Below are 24,696 nucleotides of genomic sequence, written 5' to 3'. Positions count from 1 at the left end.
TCCTCTAGCCTCATGAATGTGCAATAGAAAGGACCAAGCATCAAGAAGAAGTCGTTTTCTGTGTTTGCTGGTTACAAGGTTTCTTTTTTCTAAAAGAAGGGAAAGTTTATTAATTTGTGGTGTATTTTTTTAAAAAAGTTTTCTGTTATTTACACCTCTAAAGATGAGAACCCACATCACAGAACACTTAGGAAGTTCTAAGTGGGAACAAGCATATAATCAGTTCTACAGTACAAACCAGGTGAAAATAATTAAAATATGAAGACTGCCCCCGCTTGCAAATCCAGGTTGCTTATGGGTTCGCGGTGACTATTGGATAGTTGGAAGGACGGCATCCCATCTCTGCCACTGTTGCCATATTACAAGGAAAGTCTCCATTAATTAAAAAACTAAAAAGCTGCCAATTCTTTCACTCCACAATAAAAAAGCCAGCCAATAAATAACCTTATAGGTATGAAGGAATTGGGAGCACCACTCCCCATATGCCACTGGCAACCAGTGCCGGATTTACATATAAGCTAAACAAGCTATGCTTAGGGCCCCACTCTCTTGGGGGCCCCCAAAAAAATTTAAAGGGGAAAAAACTGGATGTACATTTCCAAAATATAAGATAAAAAACAAATAAAATTAATTAAATAAATAAAACAAAACCTACACATAGCAACAGTATTTTGTGTTGTGTAGGCTATGATGTAAGTAGTGGGCCTTTGTAAATTGTGTTTCTAAAGGAACTTTTGTTATTGCCAAATGCCAATGTGTTTGCATTATTAAGTTTGTTATGAATAAAAAATCATTTTAGTTAGAGCTTATTTCACTATTAATATACTTCTTCTTAATTGTATTTCAGTTCAGCAAATACTTTGATAAAATACATATCTAGATACCTTTTAGGTCCATAAATTACCATATATAGCATATATTCAACACAAAAAACAGTGACAATTTGTTGTTGACAAAGGACAGCTGGACATATGAAGCGCCCCATTACCTTCAGTAGCTTAGGACCTCATCAAACCTAAATCTGCTTGGCTTGCAACCAAGTGCTTTTTTTTCTAAAAGAATGTTTAGGGCTCCTCTCATTTTGACTCAAGAAAATCACCAATTCATAGTTCAAACTGGGGGAAACAAATACAGCAACTGAACCAAAGTACAAAGATCCACAAAATGTTTAGGGGGTCTGCGTACCCCCAGAAAAAAGCGCGACAGCTAGGAAGTAAACAGACAAAAGGACATTGCCCTTTGCAAAAGAACCCCACCAATGTTATTTGGCTGAGCCTCAGCCCCATTCACCCGCAGGATTCACACAGTGACAAGGATTTTTGTTTTTAAAAAAGAACACGCGTCAACATCTGGGCGAGGCGAGCCGTCTGCGCGCTTTGGACGTGGCCACGCATGGGCACCAGGGGGCGCTGCCGAACAAGCCGCTCTCCGCCGGACGCCGCCCGGGCCAAGGGTTACGGGGCGGGGAAGGAGCCGCTTCGCCCGGAGTCGCCTTTGCAACGCGGCGCATGAGAGCGGCGGCCGTGCAGAGACTCATGAAGGTCTTCGTGACGCGGAGGATCCCCCCGGAGGGACTGGCGGCCTTGAGCCGGGCCGGAGAGTAAGTGGGCTGGCGGGGAGACGGGCTGGGGGTGCAAGGGAGAAACACCCCCCTTCTCTCCTTGGGAAGGTCGCCCGGCTGCTCCCCGGACTCTGCCTGCCCTGTTCACGCACGTGTGAACCCCTCTCTTTCCTTCTCTTGCGTGTGCACCTTTGGGAAATCGTGTGTGTGTGTGTTTGAGGCTTTTTGCTTGCTGCTGTCTCTTTTTTGTATTGTTATGGACGACCTTTGTTACGTTGTGCCTATGTATTCCCCCCCCCCCCCCATATTGTAAGCCGCCTCGAGCGTGGTTTGAGCTGTGGAAAGGCGGCCTGCAAAAATAAAATGGTGGGTGGGCGGCTTGCAAAGCAGGCCTGTCTGTAGCATTAGAGCAGGGATAAGAAACTTGCAGCCCTTCAGAGGTTGCATGCGTCCCAGCCAGCATGCCCAATACATAGCTGTCAACTTACATATTTGAAAATAAGGGATCAGCAGCCAAAATAAGGGATTTTGGCTTGGCTTATACAGAAATCTGGCACTGATGGAGCCATGCTGCTTTGGCTGCCCCTGACTGTGTTTTGCAGGGGGTGGAACCAGATGATCCTAAGGGTCTACAACTCCCACCAAAGAAGAGGGGCAGACAAAACTGATGAACGACGTCGAGATGGCAAAGCTTCCAGGCAGAATTAGAAACCAGGAAGAGGACCTCTTTAATAAAGAATGGGGAAAGTTTATAATTTATTTGAAAAGCTATTGCAAAGAGTTACATACATTGGTAGGACTGACAGAAAACCTGTAGTAAAAATTTGAACTATGGATGGACAAGTGATTTCTAAAAATAGTTATAAAAGAGATGCAGAGGGGGAAATCACTACATTAAGATGCCACACTGGCTGGAGGGGATGCTAAGCAGCACGTCGGGGCTGCCGGTCGTCTTGGAGCGAGGAGTTCCATCGGCCCTTCCCCACCCGAGAGAGAGGGAGGGAGAGGGACTCTCGCCCACGCCGCCCGCGAGCCCGGCATGAGGCGGATCCAGCGCCACTGAAGTGCCGCCTTTCTGCGTCCCTCCCCATCCCCTCCTCTTCCTCGAAGATAGTGTCTTCGAAGCTACAAACATGAGTTTGACCAAACTGCGGGAGGCAGTGGAAGACAGAAGTGCCTGGCGTGCTCTGGTCCATGGGGTCACGAAGAGTCGGACACGACTAAACGACTAAACAACAAGAAACTTGCAGCCCTCCAGAGGTTGCATGCGTCCCAGCCAACATGCCCAATAGACAACGGGATCGATGGTCCCAACAGCAGTTGCAGGGCCATTGGTTTTCCATTCCTTCATTGGACCCAGGGTGCATATATAGTTGTTGTTTAGTCATTTAGTCGTGTCCGACTCTTCATGACCCCATGGACCAGAGCACGCCAGGCACTCCTGTCTTCCACTCCCCCCTGCAGTTTAGTCAGACTCATGCTGGTAGCTTCGAGAACAGTGTCCAACCATCTCGTCCTCTGTCGTCCCCTTCTCCTTGTGCCCTCCATCTTTCCCAACATCAGGGTCTTTTCCAGGGAGTCTTCTCTTCTCATGAGGTGGCCAAGGTATTGGAGCCTCAGCTTCAGGATCTGTCCTTCCAGTGAGCACTCAGGGCTGATTTCCTTAAGAATGGAGAGGTTTGATCTTCTTGCAGTCCATGGGACTCTCAAGAGTCTCTTCCAGCACCAGAATTCAAAAGCATCAATTCTTCGGCGATCAGACTTCTTTATGGTCCAGCTCTCACTTCCATATATATATATGGACATATATATATATATATATATATATATCCAGATAAAGTGGGTACCATCTCCTGACACCATACTTAATAACAGTATTGAAAGTGCGTACATACAAATACACAAGCACACACACATATATAAACATCTACATTTTTATCCCAAAAAATTAAAATAAACCCATATCTCCTGATGAATAGCATTTGGACTATAATGTAACTTAAATAGAAAACTATCTTTAGAAAGATTTTCCCTCCTCCCAAAGCATTTTATTTTTTAAAAAATCCAATTTATATTAAAAAAATCAATTTTAAAAAATCTGATTTAAATTTTAAAAAAATCCAATTTTTAATTTAAAAATACATTGATTTTTATCCACCCTGCCTTGGAGTCATTTTGTCTGTTTAAACTGTTATTTGTGCTGACCAGCTGACTACATTCAAATAAGACTGCCATTGTTCCAGGCCAGCTAATGGTTAATCATTTGTGCAAACCAGGAGACTAAAATTGGCTGGGATCAGTATCTAGGCCATAACTTGTGGTCACTATTGATGCTTCCCCTCCGCGCCACCCCTGGGGTGGGTGGCTTTGCTTCTGCGTCCTGCCACAGCTCAGGGTGATGTGAATCCCCTACCCCAAATCCCCCCTCCCACACATGCTGGAGAGGGGTGGGTGTTTCTCATGCTGCACTGGACTTACCCTAATCACAGGCAGAAGTTGTACAAGAGACTCATGCTGCCCTGGGCCACATGAAAGACCTCATTGCCCTCTCCACAAACCCTCCACATGCCTGGCAACTCAGGGCAGTGGAGGAGGAGGAGGAGGAGATCTGGCTGAAAACCTCGGCAAGCAGCCGTTGTGGAAGTGGAACAGCTGGGCATCTACCTGCCAACTCTCCTCTCCCTGCTTGCTGATTCTCTCTTCACATGCTGCTGCCCATTTCATTTTTTAAAATTTCTTCATTTGGTTTTTCAGATTAAAATTTTACAGTCACATATCCAACATCCAACATAAAAACAAGATTGCAAGGAATCTCTTGGACTTACCTCCTCCCCTTTGTGGGTCCTCTTGTTAATCATTTCCTCCTGCATCTTTTATGATAATCCAAATCTTTTATCTCTCCATTGTATCCAAAATTCACCATTAAACTACAAGTGTTATTCCAATCCTACTAATGATTTTAACTGTTTACAATGGTCTTTAAGATAAGTTATAAATTTTCCGCATTCCTTATTAAAATTTCTGATTTCTGATTCTTCCGGCCATCTTAGCCATTTTGGCACAATCCATTAACTCCATCTGCCATTCTTCTCTGGTAGGGACTTTATCTTCTTTCCATCTATGGGCCGATAACATCCGCAAAGCCGTGGTTACATTCATAAATAGTCTTTTCTGCTCCCTTAGGATTTCAGCACCTAGAATTCCTAAAAGGAAGGCTTTGGGGGTTTTTTAAGAAAAGGTTATTTTAAACATTTTTTTCAACTCATTATATATCATTTCCCAAAACTCTTTTACTACCTTACATTTCCACCACATGTGATAAAAGGTGCCTTCTTTTTCCTTACACTTCCAGCTTGCATTTGACCCCGTTTTACACATTTTTGCTCATTTACTAGGAATTAAATACCAACGGTACATCATTTTCATATAATTTTCTTTCAACGTGTAACATGCTGTGAATTTTAAATCCCAATTCCATAACTTCTTCCATGCTGCAAGTTGTATATTACACCCAAAGTCTCTGGCTCAACTGCTGCCCATTTCAAGGAGGGCTGGGTTCTTCTGTGTCCACACATTGCCTGGGCAGTGGTGGACCTTGGCGTCTCACATTTCAGCAGTGACTTGTGGAAAGCCAAAATTGGGCCAGTCTCTCTGCCATCAGCATCAGCCTGAGGTCACAAAGGGCATTATTTCTCCCTTCAGTGTTGCAGCAAGGTCACAAGGGGCAGTTTTCCTTTCTCTCAGCAGGGAGCAAAAGCAGGGGAATGTGGGCACACTGTTTCTCTCTGAGCACATAAAAGCAGCTGCATCTATTTTTCTTCCCAAAGTGGGCAGAGGTAGTGTGTAGCCGCTGGAAACCAATGGAAGGTGCTGTTTTATTTGGTAAAAAATGCAAACACCCATTTCCACAGCCTTGGCCTTTTTGAAATGTTAAAGGGAGTGTGGGATAGTTTCCTACCGAATTACAGCAGCTTTTCTCAGCATGAATGATATAATTTAATATCTTCATTCGTCCCGTTACAATACACAACACTCCTGCAATAGAACAGCTTCCAGATTAAGCAACTGGTGCCCAATCTTACTAAAGTTTGTCCTTGCCAATTAAAACTGAAGATCTAAAGTGGCGAAAGCTGTGCAGCCTCTAGCGCAGCGGTTCTCAACCTGTGGGTCCCCAGAGGTTGTTGGACTACAACTCCCATCATCCCTGTGCTCTGGCCTTGCTAACTAGGAGTTATTGGAGTTGTAGTTCAACATCTGGGGACCCACAGGTTGAGAAAGGCTGCTCTAGCGCCTCATGTCGACTTGTGACCTGCTCTGTATGATTCTGCCTTTCTTGCTTCCTCTGATGCTGCAGCGTCCAGCAGTGGGATTCAGATGAACCAATCCCACAGTCGGAGTTGCTGGCGGGGGTGGCTGGCAAGGACGGGCTCCTGTGCCTCTTGTCCGACCGGATTGACAAGGAAGTCCTGGATGCTGCAGGTGAGGCCTCGGGTGGGAGCTCAACGGAATGGTGTCAGAGTGGGCTGTAGAAACATTAACACCGCCAGTGACTTGCCGATCCATGTGACAACCTGGGCAGGCAAAGTTAGTGGCTGCTCCCCAGATACTGGTACAAATGCAGACCAAAGCCCTGCCTCTGTATAAAGTTGGTGCCTAATTCTTTTCAAGAGGTGGAACTGGAATAAATTCATGGGACTGTCATCAGCCCCAGCCTCATTCTTCTTATCTCCTTTTGGTGAAAGTTTGCATTCAGCTCCTCAGGATTATCTGGCCAAACAGTCTGTATCTGGGGGGAAAGTTCCACGAGCCAAATGTGCTGTTAAATCTCATTTTTATACTGTGTGTTTGTATGTGTTTATACTGTGTTTGTATCTGTGGGTTGTTGTTACCCCACTGATTAATCTGGGTGTGTGGATAATCCTCAGTGCAATACAGTTCTCAAACTTAATCTGTTCTGGAAGTCCATTCCAAAACCAAAGCATTCCAAAACCAAGGCACGCTTTCCCATAGAAAGTAATGCAAAATGGATTAATCCGTTCCAGACTTTTAAAAACAACCCTAAAACAGCAATTTAACATGAATTTTACGATCTAACGAGACCATTGATCCATAAAATGAAAGCAATAAACAATGTACTGCAGTCACACAATCAATGAGTCAGAAGCTGAACTGAGTTCCACAGTCACAAAAACAAAAAAGAGCCACAAAAATGCAAAATAAATAGCAAAAACAGACAGACCTCAGCATAACACTCAAACCAGAAGCGTAACACTCAAAACGGAGCACGTTCAGCTTCTGAATAAGTTCGCAAACCAGAACACTTACTTCTGGGTTTGCAGTGTGTGGGTTCCAAGTTGTTTGAGTACCAAGGCTTTTGAGAACCAAGGGAACACTGTATTTTGTTGATCAATTGCACAGCTTAATGAATGAAAGCTCACAGCTATTTAATGGCTCAAAAGCTAGGTTTCCATTCATAGCTGACATTCTTTTATTATTTTGTTTCTTTTCAAGCAAGACCTTGTGAAACTTTATCAAAAAATCGCCTTCTTCATTTCTCTGTGTTTATTAGTAACCAGACAAAAGCCTTGACAAGTCCGTTGCTGCCAACTTCTTTAGCTTTTAATGCTTTCTGAAGCTGGTAGGAGCTTTGGTGTTTGAGGTGAGCACTTCACTGCTTTTCTCTGCCAACTAGTTGTTGGGAATCTCAGGTGAGATATCCACGCAGTGCAAGTTGCTCCCAGTACCAGTCACCACATGGAAGAAGCTTAAGGTCCAAATAGTTTACTGTTGCAGAAGATAAGGCTCACTAAAACAGTTCTGAATGTAGATACAGACAAATACAGATACATACAAGTACAAAATATTTCCATTGCTCCAATTGAACTCCAGCAATTCAAGATGTAACAATGGACAAGTAACACCAACAGACTGACGACTCGCAGACCAACTGCAAACTAACAGACTGATGGGCATTAATCACAGATATTGATTAATCCTCGTACCTACAGGACCACCTCTCCCGGTATGCCCCACGGAGAGCCTCAAGGTCCATAAATAGCAACACCCTAGTGGTCCCAGGCCCTAAGGAAGTTAGATTGGCTTCAACCAGAGCCAGGGCCTTCTCAACACTGGCTCCGGCCTGGTAGAACACTCTGCTTCATGAGACCAGGGCCCTGCAGGATCTGATTTCTTTCCGCAGGGCCTGTAAGACAGAGTTGTTCCGCCTGGCCTTTGGCTTGGAGCCAATTTGATTCCCTCCCTCCCTCTCTTTCTTTTTTCTTTTCCTTCTCTTCCTGCAATGAGGCTACATTTTAATATTTTAATGTTCCATTATTTTAATGTTGTATTTTATTTTTGTTTTTAAGTTGTAATCATTCTTCTTGTTTTTATTATTGCTTGTAAGCCGCTCTGAGCCCGGCCTTGGCTGGGGAGGGCGGGGTATAAATAAATTATTATTATTATTATTATTATTATTATTATTATTATTATATAGTTGGGGCACTGGGCCGTTACCATAGCAATTGGCTTGACTGACCTTGCACCCATTATTAGCTCATCCTTGGGCTGATTTATGCACATTAAAGGAAATTAACCCCTTCTCATGCTTAATTACCTTTTGTTCTGAGCCCGTGGTCTTCATCTTTTTCAGGACCATCCCTGAAAGTAATCAGTACGTTGTCCGTGGGATATGACCATCTTGCCATTGAGGAAATAAAAAAGCGGTAAGACTCACATCTTTTTAAAGGTAATTCTTAGAGGCAAACTACATCTTATCCTGACGGGGAGAAAAGAAAAGAGAGTTGTTGTGGAAGGGCTAATAATCACTCCAGCCCTATATAACCTACCCTTGCTGTGTTTCCCAGAGGCTTCTCTGTTGAAAATCGCCTCTTCCCAGAGCAGCTTTTCCCCAGGAAAATTAGCGGCTGGGGTTTAAATGCAGGCCATTGCCCAACTGGCCTATGGACCAAACAATTGATGTTCAGGCTACCCGTGTTTTAGAAATGATGAGTACCACAAAACTAGTCAGTAAGTGCATTGTGGCTCAAAACACAGAAGATCTGACTGCTGCTTTTAAATTCTAGTGGGATCCGTGTGGGATACACGCCAGACATCCTGACAGATGCCACGGCTGAACTCACAGTAGCTTTGCTCCTAGCAACGTCCCGCAGGCTGCCAGAATCTGTGGAGGAAGTGAAGAAGTGAGTGTCCGAAGTGGTATTTATGGGACTTCCATGCCACACTGCTTGGACTGCTTGGAGGGGGTGGTCGTGTCCTATTTTGTCTTTTAGCCTCATTCAGCATATTAAAAAAGGCAACTGTGGCTCACAGGAAAGTAGGAAGGTGCCTTAATCAAAGTCAGATGGTTAGTCTGTCTAGTTGAGTCTTGTGTTCTCCAGGGTTTTAGGTGGGCTTCTTGGGCACCCTACCTGGAAATGCCACTTACCTTTTGCATGCAAAGAAGATCCTCTACTTGCTTCACAGAAACTGTGGGTGCACTTATACAACTACAGTGGTACCTCGGGTTACATACGCTTCAGGTTACATACACTTCAGGTTACAGACTCCGCTAACCCAGAAATTGTGCTTCAGGTTAAGAACTTTGCTTCAGGATGTGAACAGAAATCGTGCTCCGGCGGCACGACAGCAGCAGGAGGCCCCATTAGCTAAAGTGGTGCTTCAGGTTAAGAACAGTTTCAGGTTAAGTATGGACCTCCGGAACGAATTAAGTAATTAACCTGAGGTACCACTGTATTGCTGGACTGTGCTAAGAAGGAGCTCCACACACACAAGTGATTTAAAAATCCATGCTCATTGAAAACTAGTTTCCAGAAGGTGACAAAGTCCCCTGAACTTTGGGCGTCAACCTATTTTGTCTTTGGCATCTGGTTTTATTTCCATTCAGCTATGCAAGCTGACACTTGCAGCAGAGTTCAGTTGCACTACAACTACAGTCTGAACCAGGTCCCTGAGGCTGAACTGTGAAGCGGAAAAACCCCAGTCCAAATCTTGCTTTTTGCCACGAACTCATCATAGCCACATGCAACATCCTGAACTCTCAGCTTCACCCTGCAATATAAGGAGTAATAATAGTGACCTACACTACAGGGTTGTTGTATGGATGAATGAGAGGGTGTGCATGAAGTGTTGCTTTCCTTTTAAGCATTCTTAAAGAGTATATAATAATCCTAGTTACAGTTGAATAAATGCTTTAGTTATATTGTGGCGACAGGGTGGTGCAAATCTAGCAAGGCAGTGTTCCCCAAACTTGGGTCTCCAGCTGTTTTCAGGCTACAGTTCCCACCATCCCTGACCACTGGTCTTGCTAGCTAGGCGCTATGGGAGTTGTAGTCCAAAAACAGCTGGAGACCCAAGTTTGGGAAACACTGGATCAAGGTATCTAAGTGTACGCTGCTGAACCTCTGATAGCTAGATGTGGGTTACTCAACTGGCAGAATTTAGCATCTATCCCTGGACATTATAAGACAGATGTCGGTCCTAGTGCCCATTTGATATTTGTCTGTTATTTTCCAGAGTCCACCCAGCTGATATGGGGATAGAGAATAGAGAATGGGATTAGGCCTGAAATCATTGTGGGCCTTGCAAGATAAAGGGTGGATTAAAGTTTTTAAAGCAGGATTTCTTCCTTTGTCTAAGGTAACAAGATAACAGTGTCTGTGGTTGCCATTGTCCACAGCTGCTCATTTCTGGAATTTTAGCTAAGAGCCTGTTTAGCCAATGCAGCTTTTTCTTGCCATTACATTAGTGCTTGTCTGCTAAGCTTTGGGGTGTTCCTTAGCTAACATCCCATTGTAATTTGGTGTCCTTTTCGCAGCGGTGGCTGGACCACATGGAAACCCCTCTGGATGTGTGGCTATGGACTATCCAACAGCACCGTTGGGATTATAGGGCTAGGAAGAATAGGTAAGCTGAGTTCTACATTCATTTTCAGCCTGCCCTTCCACCATGGTGCTCACAGCTGGTTTGACCATCACAACGTCTTTGCACGGTAGGTAGGTCGAGAGAGAAACAAGCATTACATGCGCATCCAGGTCCAAACCTCAGGTCGCCACCCCGAAGGAGGTCTTGCTGCATCTGTGTGGAGACATTTAACTGAGCATCTGAGATTAGGCTCGGGTTATCAGTCCTAAAGCTTGTACTGTTCACTTTATCGCAACGTGGACTTTCTACTATTGATTGTCTCTTTGAACAAATATCCATGACCCCAAAAGGAGCCGTGCAGTGTTTGATGTTGTCTCTCTCACATACCCGACTTTTGAGATATATGGTGCCATAAGTGCCTTTAGCGCAGCCATTGCCGTCGTCTTTTCAACGTAGAGCTGCCGATCGGCAAGATAATTCACAGGGAACAGCAAGAGCTTAAGCTCTGCTCATGGCTCGTCTGCCAATGGACCAACTGGGGAACTGGAGAAACCGAGTTCAGAATAGTTGTGGCCTCTTACCTGGAAAGATTTCACTCAACACTCTGGGTAATAGTGCAACCCTAGATGTGTTTACAGAGAAGGAAGTCCCATTGTAGTCAGTGTAGCTTACTCTGCGGCATGGCTGGGATTTTGTCAACCGCCCTTTGACCCTTGATTTTTGAACGTTTCGGAAGTCAAACGTTCGAAAACCGAAGTTTCACTGTACACAGTTTGTACAAAGTTATCCTGCTGCCAAATGGTAAGATTTTAACCATGGATCAGGTATGCAGATGTGGTAAAATGATTGCATCTACCCCGATTTACCAATTTTTCTCATCTGCTTCTCTATCTGAGAATGCTCAAGTGCTAAGTTTTGATTTGGGCGTTCAGTGTTAAAGAAAGCCTCTGATTATGTGAATTTTGCATGTACCTTTGAAGTGCTAACACCATTTTCAGAAGCCCCATTTCTCTGTCTTGAAGGATGAAGCATCCAAGCCTAGTGAGTGATGTGATGTCCTCTGGTTCCTCATGTTTCTAGGGCAGGCTGTAGCACATCGTCTGAAGCCATTTGGAGTCAAGAAGTTTTTGTATGCAGGACGTCACCCCAAACCTGAAGCTGCTATGGAACTGAAAGCTGAGTTTGGTGAGTGTTCTGTCTACGTATTAGTGGAATTTCTTTATGTGTGTTCAATACTACATCCCCCCCCCCTTTGATGCGGAGTAGAAAACTGAAGTTGAAGTCCTATCAGTGGCTACTGGGCACAATGGAGGCTATTCACTGTCTCCATAGATCAGAGGCAGCATGTTTCTGAATACTTGTTGCTTGACTCTGTAGCAGAGAAAGTGCCCTTATTCTCAGGTCCTGCTTGCAGGCTCCTCTCAGGCATCTGGGTGTCCACTGTGAGAACAGGACATTGGGACTAGATGGACCAGGGGCCTGATCCAGCATGGCTTTTTGTAAGTCACTTCAGTGAGGGGAAAAAAAATCTCTGAAATGAGAAGACTTGGTGTTACGTTGGTTGAAAACAGGATTCACTCAATTCCTGCAAATGAGAACGACTGTTTCAGTTTGACAAAATTTTAAGATTTATTTGTTCTCCTTCCCAGTGACCATAGTTAAAAGTGAGGAGTATACATCCCTTTGTGAATCAGGGTTATGCACCCCACCCCCTACGTCATTTGGTCAGGCAAGCATTGCCAAAGCAGGGACCCAGCTATCACCAGTTAACCTTAGTCTCGCTTAGAGAACAGCAATTCCCTTCTGGAGACATGCTGTTTACAACGAGACGTACCAACTGCTGCACCACAAGTCAAGAGTCGATATGGAACAAACATGGCAGCCACATGCACCTTACACAGGCGTGTTTTGGAAGATCAGTCATCCATCCCTTCAGGCAAAGTACAGCACAAACTGGATGGTTGTTAGGTTTTTGTTCAGAGAAATTCAGAGCCCACAGTGCCACGTAGTTCAATGAGTCAAACAGGATCCTTTTGAAAGAACAGAACACTTGGATATGCACACATCGCTGTACATCATCGTCCTCATGGTGGTGGGGAGAACAGTACACTCTGAAAACAGAAGTAGGGCAATTCCTCCCATTTGACTTGGCTCATATGAATGCCGCAACAGGGTTCAAGGAGTGCCAAAAGCGTAATTGTGCAGACTCAAGCATGCCTGAATCATCCCTGCTCTCCTGACTCTATTCAGAAGGACCCTTGCTGTTTTGGTCAATAGGAAAAGCTAGTGAAAGTAGGTAAACCTCTTAAACAGACCACAGTGAGTTTCCTCTTTCTTTCTTTTCTCCAGTGCCCCTTGCCAAGCTAGCGGAAGAGTCGGACTTTGTCATTGTGACATGTTCTCTGACACCCGACACTCAGGGGATGTGCAATCGGGACTTCTTTTGCAAGATGAAGAAGACGTCTGTGTTCATCAACACAAGCAGGTAAAACCAGATGTGGCCCAGAGTGGAGGCTGGGAATCGGGGGCACATCCCCCAAGACAATGCCAAGTCCCAGTGCTACTGCATAGCATGACTGAAGTAACATGACAGTATGGAGGAGCGTGAGCCTAGATCTGCAACATACCCTTGTCTATCACGAGTTTTTTAAAATGCACAAATCATTCCCCCTCCCCGTTTTAATTAAGGGCCTCCACCGTGTCGAAATCTCTTCACTGTACGATAAATACATTGCAATTGTGCTTCCTTTATGAGACATTTGCCCTGGTTTTGTAAAGAAGCTGCACTTGTGGAAATAAGCTTTCCATATTCACAACACTTAACTAGCTGGATCTCTCTTGAGGTCTATCACTATCCAGGCCTGCACCACTCAAAACTAATATTCTGCAGTCCTTCCCTTAGACAGGATGTTCATTGCTCCTGTATATTGCTTAGTCTGTGCTGTATATTGCTCAGTCTATCTAATAACTGGTTGCCTAGCTCCATTCCTAAAGCAGCAAACACCTGCCAAAATAGAAAACTTAGCATGTACAATATCAGCAGGTTGTATTCTGCATAGCGCTAAGGTCCCATCAGTTCAAGCATTTCTGTTTGCTTGACATAACAATCTCTCCCCCCTCCCCCAAGAAGCTTGGGTGCAGGGTGCAGTGGGAGGAGGGAAGTCTCACTGCACTAGCACGAATCATTGTGCTGTCTTCTGTTAGTGCAATGCATTGAATAGTAAGTAAATGACCCCGGGAGTCATTTAATCCTTAGCACCGTTCCAAGTCACTGCTGCTTGCACCAATTGGGGGAAGCTGCCCCCCCCCATATGATTTCCTAGAGTACCAGAGTGATGGGGGATGCAGCCCAGCAAAGCAACACCCTTGCCATTTCAGGCAAGGCATAAACAGTGTGATCGTATTAAGCTGTCATGAAAAGCCATAATCTGTATTTCCCCCATGAGAGTCTTGTTGAATTATTTACTGCAACGTGCAATATAGGCTCAATAACACCTTCACACACCCCATTTTCTCACTTTGCTCTGTTAGGGGCACTGTTGTCAATCAAAAGGACCTATACGAAGCTTTAGTCAATGGCCACATCGCAGCAGCGGGCTTGGATGTTACAACCCCAGAACCTCTGCCTACTGATAATCCGCTTCTTTCCCTCAAGAACTGTGGTAAGCTGACTTAATTTCATAGAATCGTAGAGTTGGAAGGGACCCAAAGGGTCATCTAGCCCAACCCCCTGCAATGCAGGAATCTCCGCTAAAGACTTAATGTGCGCATGGCCATTTCTGCACCGTCTCCTCCTGGGGAATTAACGGCTGCCTTTCAGAAGCAGACAGATGCTGCTCAAGTCTCACTTGCACTGAGCCGGCAAGGCTCAATAGCAAGCGGAGGTTTTTCCTTGTGGAAATGTGTCAAAAGAACACCTTTGCAACCATAAGGGCTAGAAACCTGTGGGTCGTTCTTTTCTAAATTGGGAGTTGTTCTTAAAAGAAATCTATGCCTGCTACGTCCTGTGGCATTTCTGTACTCTATCCCACAATGTTGCCCTAAGTATGTGCATGGGTAAAGCAAGAAATAAAATGCAGAGGGCATCCTCTGAATTTTGCACTCTTGCCCCTTTCCGCAAGGCAGGCATCTTTGGGCTGTAATTGGATTGGCATGCCCTGCAAAAGACAGATAATATCATCTTTAATCTAACAGAGGAGGGGCCCTGGAAACAGAATACAGAGGGAATGGGTTGGCTTGAGCAAGTGATTTCATGAATCAAGATATAGTATCTGATAAAACGATATATTCATGAACTAGTGATTACAAGTCGACAAAAATTATTCTGGCTTGTTTCCTAAATTGCTTCCTCCCCTCCCCCCCCCCCCCCCGGTGTCTTGAGCAGTAATTTTGCCTCATATTGGAAGCGCCACCTACGCCACAAGGAATGCCATGTCCGTGTTGGCTGCCAACAATCTTCTGGCTGGACTGAAAGGAGAAAGCATGCCAAGCGAACTCAAGCTGTGAGAAGCAAGACTGGAAGAGTTTTGAAGGATTTTTTTACTTTTTGCCCCAAATAGATATTAAATGGGACAAACTGTCTTTCAAATAAAGCATTAAAACAGTGGCAGACTTTTGTGTATTATAGCAAAAGGTTCCAGTTCACACCTATTTTTTTAAAGCAATACTCTATATCTTATACAAAGTAATTAAGATGCTGTGTACTGGCATGTTTTCTACAACTGTTCAATCAGAAGCAAACAGAAAGCAAGCAGACTGAAAATAATGAGCGTCTCCCCCTGCCCCCTCCTATAGTGGCCTCTACTGCTGGAAGTTACTTTGTCATAGGCTTCAGTGGGGGAGCTGTTACCATGACCTGTTTTAAAAGGACTTCCAGGCTTCCCCAACTGTGGCCAATCCACAAATTACTGAGAACTGATGGTTTCTCATCCTGCCTTATTGATATTTGATTAAATGTCCAGCTGTCATGGCAGTTTTTACGCTGTGTTCAGCCCTCTGCCAACCCCAAGCAGCTTCTTTGGTCCCTGAGGCCTCAATGCAACTTGAGTTCCATCCAAATGACAACTTCCCCACTCTCAGAAGCAGAACTGGGTGTGTTCTGTTGCTGCCAAAAGGTTGGCAGTGAAAATCAATGCATTATTACAGTATAGATGCGTCTTACAGTTTTGATCATGCAAAGGCCTATAACAAGAGCAAGTTGTCAGACTTTCAGCTCTATCTTAGAGCACCTGCATCTTAATTTTTTTTAATTAATTATGGGGATGCCGTAGAGCAGGCATGGCCAAACTCGGCCCTCCCAATGTTTTGGGACTACAATTCCCATCATCCCTGACCACTGGTCCTGTTAGCTAGGGATGATGGGAGTTGTAGTCCCAAAAAACATCTGGAGGGCTGAGTCTGGGGATGCCTGCCGCAGAGAGAAAACGTTTTTTATTTTATTTTTTAAATCACTGTAATTTACTTGAAATAGTCAGATTGCCTACAGTTGCTGAGGATGGGATTCCTTGTGGGGAAGCACACTTTTACAAAGTTGTCTTTAAACTGCCATATACAGTAATTCTTGTTGTTAGGTCTAAATGGGGTGGTACCCTCCCACACATTTTATCTCTCTCTCTCTCCTATCCACCCCTCAAACCATAATTCCACTGTCGAAGTCAGTCAAGTCGCTTGCATTGTGCTGCTTCAAGCCCACTATCTGCTTCTGCCTCCTGCTAGTACCCACACCAATTTCTGTGGCTCCCCTCTTTCTTCCTGCCTCCCCCCCCCCCGGGAAAAAGCCTGCCCTCTGTGTAATAGCCTCTGCCACGTGCAGTTCCAAAGCATTCCCCCAAAATGGATGTGTATCTGTTTTCAACAGCCTGAACTTCAAAGGAGGGTGTGAGTGCTCTCCTACTTGTTGAGGCTCTGGTAGCCTTAGGGCTAGGGAAGGCTGAAACCAAACTCGGAAGCTCTGCCCCCTACAAAGATGTGCAGAGAGTCATGGATGGTTTTCAGTGGTAAGACAATGGCACTCTGCACTTGGTGTAATGGCACGCGTTCCTAAAAAAAAAAAAAAAAAAGTACCGTATGAGTCCTATTGTGAGGAAAAAAGCAAGATTAAAAACTCTAGCCCTACCACATCAAAATGTTACTAGCCACCACTGACTTTTAATATTACAATGCACATTAAAGAAGGAAAAAAGTATTTGAAAATGGTACCATAAATTCAGACGAGCTTGATCAGCAGCACCTGAAAAAGCAACTTTTGAAGGAATGGGTTTCCCAAACCCAAAACTGACTGTGCAGGCAGTTTGAAACTGCACCAAAATCCCTATTTTTCCTAGGGGGAAACCCATTCCTTCACTTTCACTGTCAAAGGACTTACAAGAATGCCTTTTGAAATAACAACAGTAGACGGATCATTTACGACGTAACGTTGAGTTTAACACATGAAATACAAATTGATTAGAAACACTACCAAGCATGACACAAACACACTTTACTTTTCAGTACAAGATCTTACAAAAAGAGAAACTATGAAACACCTAGATTTTGCTGTATTCAAAAGTATATATACACATACATATATCTGACAGTCTAAAAGTTACTTGCATTGGACTCAAGGTAAGCACCTTCATTACACAGTGTATGTTACTGCAAAACAACCAAAAATACATTCAGAACCCCTAAAACTATGTTATTCTATAACACACTCCAAAAGCACTTTGAGGTGCAAAGGTCATTTCTCTTCAAGATATGCAGTCTCACAATAAAGAGCTCTTAGTAACGTTGTTCACACCATGTAGCAACCTATTTTACAGATAAATGCTTTCACATCATTTTAAAAAAAAACCATTACAAAGGTTCCACTTCAGCTTTTTGAAACATGCTAGTTAGTTATGTGCTAGCTACACTTTCATTCTTCCAACCCTTCTCCTACTCTTAGAACTAATGACACTAAGGATTGTATCCATATATAATACATGCAGTCCAATCCTAAGCATGTTTATTTGGGAGCAAATCCCAGAGAGTTCAATGGAGCTTACTCCCAAATGTCTGTCAAGACTGCATTATCAGAATTACATTTGTGTCAGAGCTGGAGAATTTCAAAGCGCTTTTTAGAAGTTGTTCAAGCCTCACAAAACCCCTGTGAGGTAGGTATGGTAAAAGTATTAAAAAGAAGCCTTTTTTTGTGTGTGTGTGGCACAATCACACTGCAACTGTTCGCCTCTTGTGTTCCATGGATTATTAAAAATCTGTATTGGCATCATGGAACTGAGGAAGAGAGTTAAAGCAAAGTGCTGGGTAGATTGCTGCTTTGCCAGCGTAGGCAAGTAGTTTTGGAATGTTTATACAAATGGCTTGACTGACTAAACCTCTTGCCACACTTTAAACAGGCATAGGGCTTCTCGCCTGTATGCACACGGATGTGCTTCTTGCAGTCTGTTAAAGTTAGAAAAGTCTTGCAGCAGATTTTGCAGGCATACTTGCGGGCACCTTCTACTACCAAGACGTTATGTTCAGATAAGGCTTTCTTACATTTTGAAAGAACATCAGCAGATGCTCTGGTCAGCTGCGGTGGGCCAGGTTGGGAAGAATGCCCGTTTTCAAAAGAGGAAGTGGCTCCGTTCATCATCAGCTGAGAATTCGAAGCATTGTCCGGAATCTGAGCGCTCCGAACAGAGGTCACTACAGGCATTTTGGGAGCTATGCGGCGATACCCAGGAAAGGTGGTGGCACCGCCTCTTGAGTTCATGACTGCCCTCGATAAAGAATGCAACCCCAAGCCAGATCTGGGGAAGTCCATTCCAAACTGCTCTGCTGCCCGGTAGCCGGAAGTCTGTACACAAGGAAGACCCATTACATCCTGCATAGGCCTGACAAAATGGGAGTCTGCACTCTCGTTGAACGGATTCTCTACATGAGAGACAGTGGCAGAGGAATGACCATTAGCAGGCCCAGATTCTTGGCTAATTAAATACGATGCCTCACTATCCATTCTACAGTCACTGGTTGTATTTGGAATGTTGTCCTCATTATTCGGGCCAGCACCAAAACTGCTGGCTCTGCTCTTATTCAGAAAATTTGAAATACTGAAGGTAGATTTGTGTTCCAGGTTATTTGCTACTTCCATGATATGGATATCTCCCACCCTGTCGGTACTAGACTGTGGGTCAGAGAAGCTGCGGTCGCTACTCTCGGGGCTCAGTTCTATCTTTTCAGCACTTGGTCCTCCGCCTTCCACTTCAACAGACTCGCTTCCCTCTGCTTGGGAAGTCACATCACTCACTTCATCCTGGGGCTCTGGAGAACTCAAAGGCTCAGATTTCACCACTACCCTCATGTGTTCTTTTTCATTTAGTCCAACCTCAGGATTCTCACACTGAAAGTTATTTTTTTGGGAAGCTGTTTCCTGATCAAAGCTAGTTTCCACTTGAGTTGCCTGTGATGCCATAGACATTTGAGAAATATTTCCCCCACTGTTGTCCGACTGGCTTGGCACTTGTGCATCTTCTTGGGCACCAAAAGACTGGTCAAACATAATAGTATTATCTTCCTGGTTGTCAGTTACACCATCGGGTTTAGAATTGTCTACAATTTTCAGCGAGTCTGGGGAAAAAAATTCATCTCGTGAATGAACCACAGTCTGTGCGCTCTCTGGAGTAACATCTGACATGATAGAATCATCTATGGGAGCCCTAATGCGTTGTCTCGCTCTTTCTTCAGAAGTCTGCTTACGTTTATGGAGACGTCTGATTGGAAAAGCACTCCGTTGCTCTATGTTACTTCTGATTGATGAGCTCATAGAATTTGCCTGTTCTTCTGTGCTTTGGGTAGAAGTTAATGCAGAGCTCACTATGCTCAATCCCAGCTGCTGAAGCATGAAAGACCGTTGCATGCGTGCATTCTGCTCCTGCACTCTATCGTTTGGTGGAGACATTGGTAGTGTCCTTGTAGTAAGGTAGTGTTTGCAGGCTTTAACCACAGAGTTCAAATGGAGGTGAGAAGCTGCTAGCAACACATCCATAACATTGCTCTCTCCAAGCATGAGTGTGGAAGTGTACATCATATCAATGAGAGCAGCAAAAGCTTCAGCTGTCACTACTTCACTGTCCAACTGGATCATGTTCATGGTCTGATCTCCTTCTGCTACGGTGAAAAGAGCACGGAAGTGTGTGCTGCATGCTGCCAGGACTGAGCGATGTGCTTTGAAGTGCCGGTTCCCCACCACAATGACACAGTCACACAGCTGACCATGAAGCCGCTGATAGTTCAACTGCTGAAAGATTTGCTCGAAGTGCCCTGGAAAATCCATGATCCTACGAAGAGAGAGAATATGATGTAAAAACAAGGACCAAACTTCTGGTTTTTAGCACACAAATGGGGCACAAAATATACTCTATTGGCCCAAATATAAGCCTGGCCCAAATATAAGCTGGTGGCCTTTCCCCTTCCTCATTCTCTCCCTTCCCAGCCTTGGGGGAGAGGACAGGGGACTACGCACAGGGCAGGTGCCACTTTGCTGCGCTCCTGGCTGCACTCTGTAAGGTCGCAAATATAAGCTGCACTTTAACTTTTCACGATCAGAATTTGGGGGGAAAGTGTGGCTTATACTCAGGCCAATACAGTAGACGTTTGATAATTGAAGCTCCTGTACTAGGCTTGTTTTTAAAACTTATCACCACCATATTGAAATACACATGATTTCCTTAGTTTGTAGGAATGTGAATGCAACAGCTTCAGGCCTTAGACACACAATGGGATTCTGCTTGGAAATGGAAACCAAAGTTTAGACTGCAATACAAAAGAGCTGGGCAAGTCCAGGAGATCAGTTTAGGAGCATGTGGCTTGTTTAATGTTAGACTGCAGAGACTGTGCTGGAGAGAAGTATAAGATACCTGTACAAAATACTCAGATGCAATTAGTCGAAAGAAATTACAGGGGGATACCAAGAAGGGGAGGAATGTTAACAGCTGAGCAAGCAGACAGATGAAACACCCACAAAAGAAATGTTTGAATTCCCAGCACACTCAATAGCTGCATATATAACAAGGCCAACTAGCAGCTTGAGTTGCATGGGCTGCAACAGGTTACCTTATCCAGCACGCAGCAGACCCAACATAAGCCTGTCTTATGTCATGGTTTGCTGTACAATCTGGCCCTAGGGCTAGATTTGTCACTGCGCATTAATAATCATTTCTTCAACTCTGAAGAAATTCTGGGATTAGCCAAGAGAGAGAGAGTAATTTTGCAGTTTGCCAGTGGCAAGTAGAACTGGCTGCCCAGGAAACACAGCACACAACAGGTTTGACTCTCTACTGCCCTTGTGGGCTTCTACTCCACAAAACGTGCCAGAACCTGGTCAGTTCCTGTGGTCAGATGCCCCTTGTGCATGTCAGAGAACATTGAAGACCAATTACTAAGGCCACTTGGGTAGTTGGGAACCCCCAGGGAGGGGAACCAAGGCCATGAAGATGGAAGACCACTTTCCAGCTGTTTCTAGAAAGAGGCTCTTACCCTGATAAGAAAGGTAACAGGTTTAGTTATGGCATCTGAAGTATGTGAACCGTTCAAGATCTGCTTATACTCTATGCTTGTTGCTTATACTTTGTTGGGTCAGTTTATCAAATAATTTCTTTTAGTTTGAAAATATTTTGAATTATTTTTTAAAATAAACAATTCATATGCATAGCTGAAAACTGAAATTTTAAAGGGGTTTTGCCTGCCGCCTTCCCCTTTGAAAAAGTTTCCCCCTCCACTACTTGGTTCCAAAATATGCCAGTTCTTAGCTTTAAAGGCTTTAGTGCTCAGCAAATTGCCATCAAGTCAGAGAACAACAACTGAATTCTCTTTCGATTGCCTTTTTTGAAACTGCCAGTTTGAAGTCTTTTTTTCAACTGGTAAAAATATTTTTGGTAAAATGGCCAATTTCCTTTATGGCAATCATTAAGTTTCATTTTTGTTCTTATTCAGAAAATATTCACTAGGCCTTATTCATGAATAACTAATACTGTATTTACCACTTTTATCATTCAGTTAAATACATATGCACTAACGGAATCAAACAAATAAGTCTACTGATAACTATATATCTAATATAAAAAGCAGATACGTTGTTTCATAAGATTTCAAAATCCAAATTGGGCAATATTTTTATTAGGCTGAACAAAATGTCAAAAGAAATCAAAACTGAATAAACCAATTATTTCCTCAGTTCAAAGTGGTAAGAATAATTAAAGAAATACTGTGACAAACTGAGGGATGCTCCTCCATTGGGTACTAGGAACTCAGTAACCATAATCTGGAATGACAAGTGGCTGCTTCCATGTTTCTGCAAGAAGGTCCATCTAATCCCATTTCCAATAGTGGCCAAGTCTCCAAGAACAACCTCTGGATAATGCAGCAGCTGTGCCAGCTGCAAGTATGATAAGATTTAATGCAGAATTGAAGACCCATTGTGTTTACTTTTTGACAAAATAATTCTATCTTTAGGAATTGAAAGCTAATGCTCATAATAGTTAAAGGGACTGACTCATTCATGGATGTTATTCCATGACACAATGAAGTATTCTTACAAAGTATCCATTTGCTATCTTAAGATACTGTTAACATTATACAGATAACTTGTTGGAACTATGGTAGCCATTCCTGTTTTGTAAAAATTTGGTGCCTAATTAAGGTGGAGTGGACAGTTTGGTACAAAATTACTTATTTTTGATGAAAAGGGGTGGATGTGGCCTCTGGACATCTGTTGGGTAGGGAATTTGGCCCTTTAATCTGTTTTGAATTCAACTCTCCTGCTTTAGGGAAAAACAGTAAGAGAACTAGTCTTGCTTAATCATGTCCAGCTCTCAAAGGGGAATGCATTGTGACTCTTACTAAGATTAAGTGTGCTCCAAGCATTTCAATTTATAATTCAGAGTGCTAAAAAACTAAGGAATTGTGAGCTAGTGACTCTTACTTGGCTATGTGCAACTGTCATATGCTGTAATTCACTTTTCCCCAACCTGGTGCCCTCCAGATATTTTGTACTGCAACCACATTAGCTAACCATCTGCTGTGCTAGCTGAGGCTACTATGAGTTGTAATGCAAAACATATGGAGGGAACCTGGTTATATAAGTTCCAGAGATCAATTGTGCTCTTAGCGTGTAAAACATGCTTATTTAAACTTAGTAAAAGTCACCCTAAAAAAGAACATCATAATGTTACAACAGGAAAACACAATCACATTTTACAGTTTGTGACTTAAGGCTACATTTTCTAAGCTGATAAAAAAGCTTAGAAATTAGTTTTTCCCTGCTCATTGTTTTGAGAGATAAACTACAGCTAAAGACACCATGAACTGCACCATGGCTAAAACATGAATATTTGTTTTCTATACTTTCTAGTCTTTGAGGTCATTCCTCGTGTTCCTATTTAATGATAAGTACAAGTCATTAAAATTTAGAATTTTCTTTGTAGGATATTTGTGCAGTTTTCTCAGAGTGTCCACACTATTACCAAGTTCTGCTCCAAAGGTTTATTATGTTCTCTTCCTTTTTTCTTCCTGCAAAGAATGAATTAGTAGCAGCTGGGGAAGAGCCATGGCTCAATGGTAGAGTATATGTTTTATATAAAGAAGGTGCTAGGGTCGATCCCTAGCACATCTAGGTAGTGTCTGAAATACTCAGGAGTCACTGCCAATCAGTATATACAATCTTGAGCTAGATAAACCAATGGTCCGATTTAGGATACAGCAGCTTCCTTTTCAAGTGACTTTTTATGTTGCAAATTGCAACTGACAGTCAGTGATAAGAACTTAATTGCATAAAGAATTTCCAAGAAGTAGTATGTTTATGGACAACATGTCCGAGAAAAGAGGCAACACAGCAGAAATTATTCTGAAATAGTTTCAGACCTAGATGAAAGTAGACCTTTACATCCAAAATACCCCCATGACAAAACTATTGAAGATTTATAGTTACCAACTGGTTCTTGGGTACCTCAGCATAGGTCCACACCTGACAATCCCTGAAGTCTCATCTGGTGTCTTTCCACAATTGAAATAGATGTGTGGACAGTTCTAGAACAGAATGCAACTATGCCTGTCTTCTTGGATAATGGCAGTAGAACAGAGGGCTCTTTTCAAAGGCAGCAGCACCAATACTTATTTACTCCATGCAAAGGAATCTGGGATGGCTCCTGTATCTTTTACTCAGCAGGGCAAACGAAAGTTAAGAGTAAAGTGCCGCTCTTTCCAAAACACAGAACACACTCCAAGCATTGGGTCCTGAGGCTTGTTTTCACAAGGACCATTCTGGCCTATTTATAGCCCCGCCATGCCCTTATGAACTGCAAGAGAAAGACGACGTTACAAGGCAGCCGAGCCCACTTGAAATTAGGCCTGCCAACTCCCCTGCCCCCAATTCAAGCTTTTTCTGCGAAGGGGCGGGGGGGCGGGGAGACGTGTTCAAAGACGACTGTGTCCTGAACAGCCTTTATCAAAGGTGTCATGGGTTTTGAAGATGCTTGAACTCCGAACGAAAGGGAGAAATGTGCTAAGAGGAAGGCACACTTGGCAAACCCTCACAGTGATCAACCCCCACCTGGAAACCTATGGAAGGACGTGTGGCTCCAGAATTGCCCTCCACAGTCCCTTACAGACTCACTGTTAAAACCATGTTCATGGAAGACAATCTGACTTGGCTACGAGGGATCGCCAAAGAAGACACTTGATTTCATGCATCTGTTGAGATCCTGCCTTTCTAAATTAGCATTCGAGGCATGATTTTTTTAAAAACAAAACCCAAACACTAAACGTTTCACAGCCCCCTCCCTTCAAAGGGCAGAAGAGCGACACAATGGAGGCTCTCAAGTGCAGCCCCCTCCCACCCAGCCACCCCCAGTCAGTTAGGCCTATGCAAAGCGGGCCGATGACAGAGAACAGGGGCAGCCCCCCCCCCGTCTAGGGCAGGAGGCGCCCCTCCCCACAGGCCACTCACCAGTCCATGCCCCGCCCTCGCCGGGAAGGAGCCCAGGGAGGAGGGGGAGGGGAGAGAGGGGGCGTGGCGGCAGGAACCTCGCGCTCCCTCTCCGTTGACAGCCCGGCCAACGTCTGTCACGGAATCACGCCGCCCCTCGGACCACCACGGAGCATGCGCACCTGCGCCGAAAGAGCCCGCCCCGCCCCCCTCTGAAACAGGCCGCGCTGAGGGGATGGAAAGCAGCCGCCTCGGGCGCTCTCGGCCAACCGCCCTCAACGGGCTTCCTCAAGTGCGCGTGCTCGCGAAGGAA

General features: G+C 44.1%; 2 protein-coding genes and 1 long non-coding RNA gene across 9 annotated transcripts in view; 2 read left to right on the top strand and 1 right to left on the bottom strand.

Moving 5' to 3' along the window:
- LOC308466311 overlaps positions 1–24,696 on the top strand; it is a 63,894-nt gene that overhangs the window by 12,913 nt on the left and 26,285 nt on the right. The window lies entirely within an intron of this gene.
- GRHPR (glyoxylate and hydroxypyruvate reductase) lies at positions 1,428–15,047 on the top strand. 2 transcript variants are annotated; one of them, XM_080987021.1, is made up of 9 exons: positions 1,428–1,600; positions 5,916–6,040; positions 8,211–8,283; positions 8,644–8,760; positions 10,395–10,483; positions 11,522–11,626; positions 12,791–12,926; positions 13,973–14,103; positions 14,826–15,047. In XM_080987021.1, the coding sequence occupies exons 1-9, from the start codon at positions 1,509–1,511 to the stop codon at positions 14,945–14,947; spliced, it is 990 nt and encodes a 329-aa protein (XP_080843147.1). In that variant the 5' UTR covers positions 1,428–1,508; the 3' UTR covers positions 14,948–15,047. The 2 variants fall into 2 exon arrangements, with proteins under 2 accessions (XP_080843147.1, XP_080843148.1); XM_080987022.1 differs by having other exon boundaries at positions 1,429–1,600; positions 5,916–6,052.
- ZBTB5 (zinc finger and BTB domain containing 5) lies at positions 15,043–24,427 on the bottom strand. Of its 6 annotated transcripts, XM_080986824.1 has the most exons (3): positions 21,667–21,734; positions 17,960–19,740; positions 15,043–16,480 (listed from the first exon to the last, which is right to left on the bottom strand). In XM_080986824.1, coding segments are annotated over exons 1-3 (1,836 nt in total). In that variant the 5' UTR covers positions 21,720–21,734; the 3' UTR covers positions 15,043–16,478. The 6 variants fall into 6 exon arrangements, with proteins under 6 accessions (XP_080842950.1, XP_080842947.1, XP_080842946.1 ...); XM_080986821.1 differs by lacking the exons at positions 15,043–16,480; positions 21,667–21,734 and adding an exon at positions 24,405–24,427 and having other exon boundaries at positions 17,267–19,740; XM_080986820.1 differs by lacking the exons at positions 15,043–16,480; positions 21,667–21,734 and adding an exon at positions 23,388–23,428 and having other exon boundaries at positions 17,267–19,740.

Source organism: Podarcis pityusensis, assembly GCF_964106645.2.
Source record: "Podarcis pityusensis genome assembly, chromosome: 17".
Classification (NCBI taxonomy): Eukaryota; Metazoa; Chordata; class Lepidosauria; order Squamata; family Lacertidae; genus Podarcis; species Podarcis pityusensis.
Note: the sequence above shows the minus strand (reverse complement) of the source record. Positions and strands in the feature narration are given on the sequence as shown.

What these genes read in the sequence shown, in the direction of transcription:
- GRHPR (XM_080987022.1), top strand. Translation starts at nt 1,509, where the DNA reads ATGAGAGCGGCGGCCGTGCAGAGACTCATGAAGGTCTTCGTGACGCGG. An exon ending in GCCTTGAGCCGGGCCGGAGA is followed by an intron (nt 1,601 to 5,915) that starts GTAAGTGGGCTG and finishes CTGATGCTGCAG; the next exon opens with CGTCCAGCAGTGGGATTCAG. An exon ending in TGCTGCAGGTGAGGCCTCGG is followed by an intron (nt 6,053 to 8,210) that starts GTGGGAGCTCAA and finishes CATCTTTTTCAG; the next exon opens with GACCATCCCTGAAAGTAATC.
- ZBTB5 (XM_080986819.1), bottom strand. Translation starts at nt 21,719, where the DNA reads ATGGTTACTGAGTTCCTAGTACCCAATGGAGGAGCATCCCTCAGTTTG. An exon ending in GCATCCCTCAGTTTGTCACA is followed by an intron (nt 19,741 to 21,666) that starts GTATTTCTTTAA and finishes CTCTCTTCGTAG; the next exon opens with GATCATGGATTTTCCAGGGC.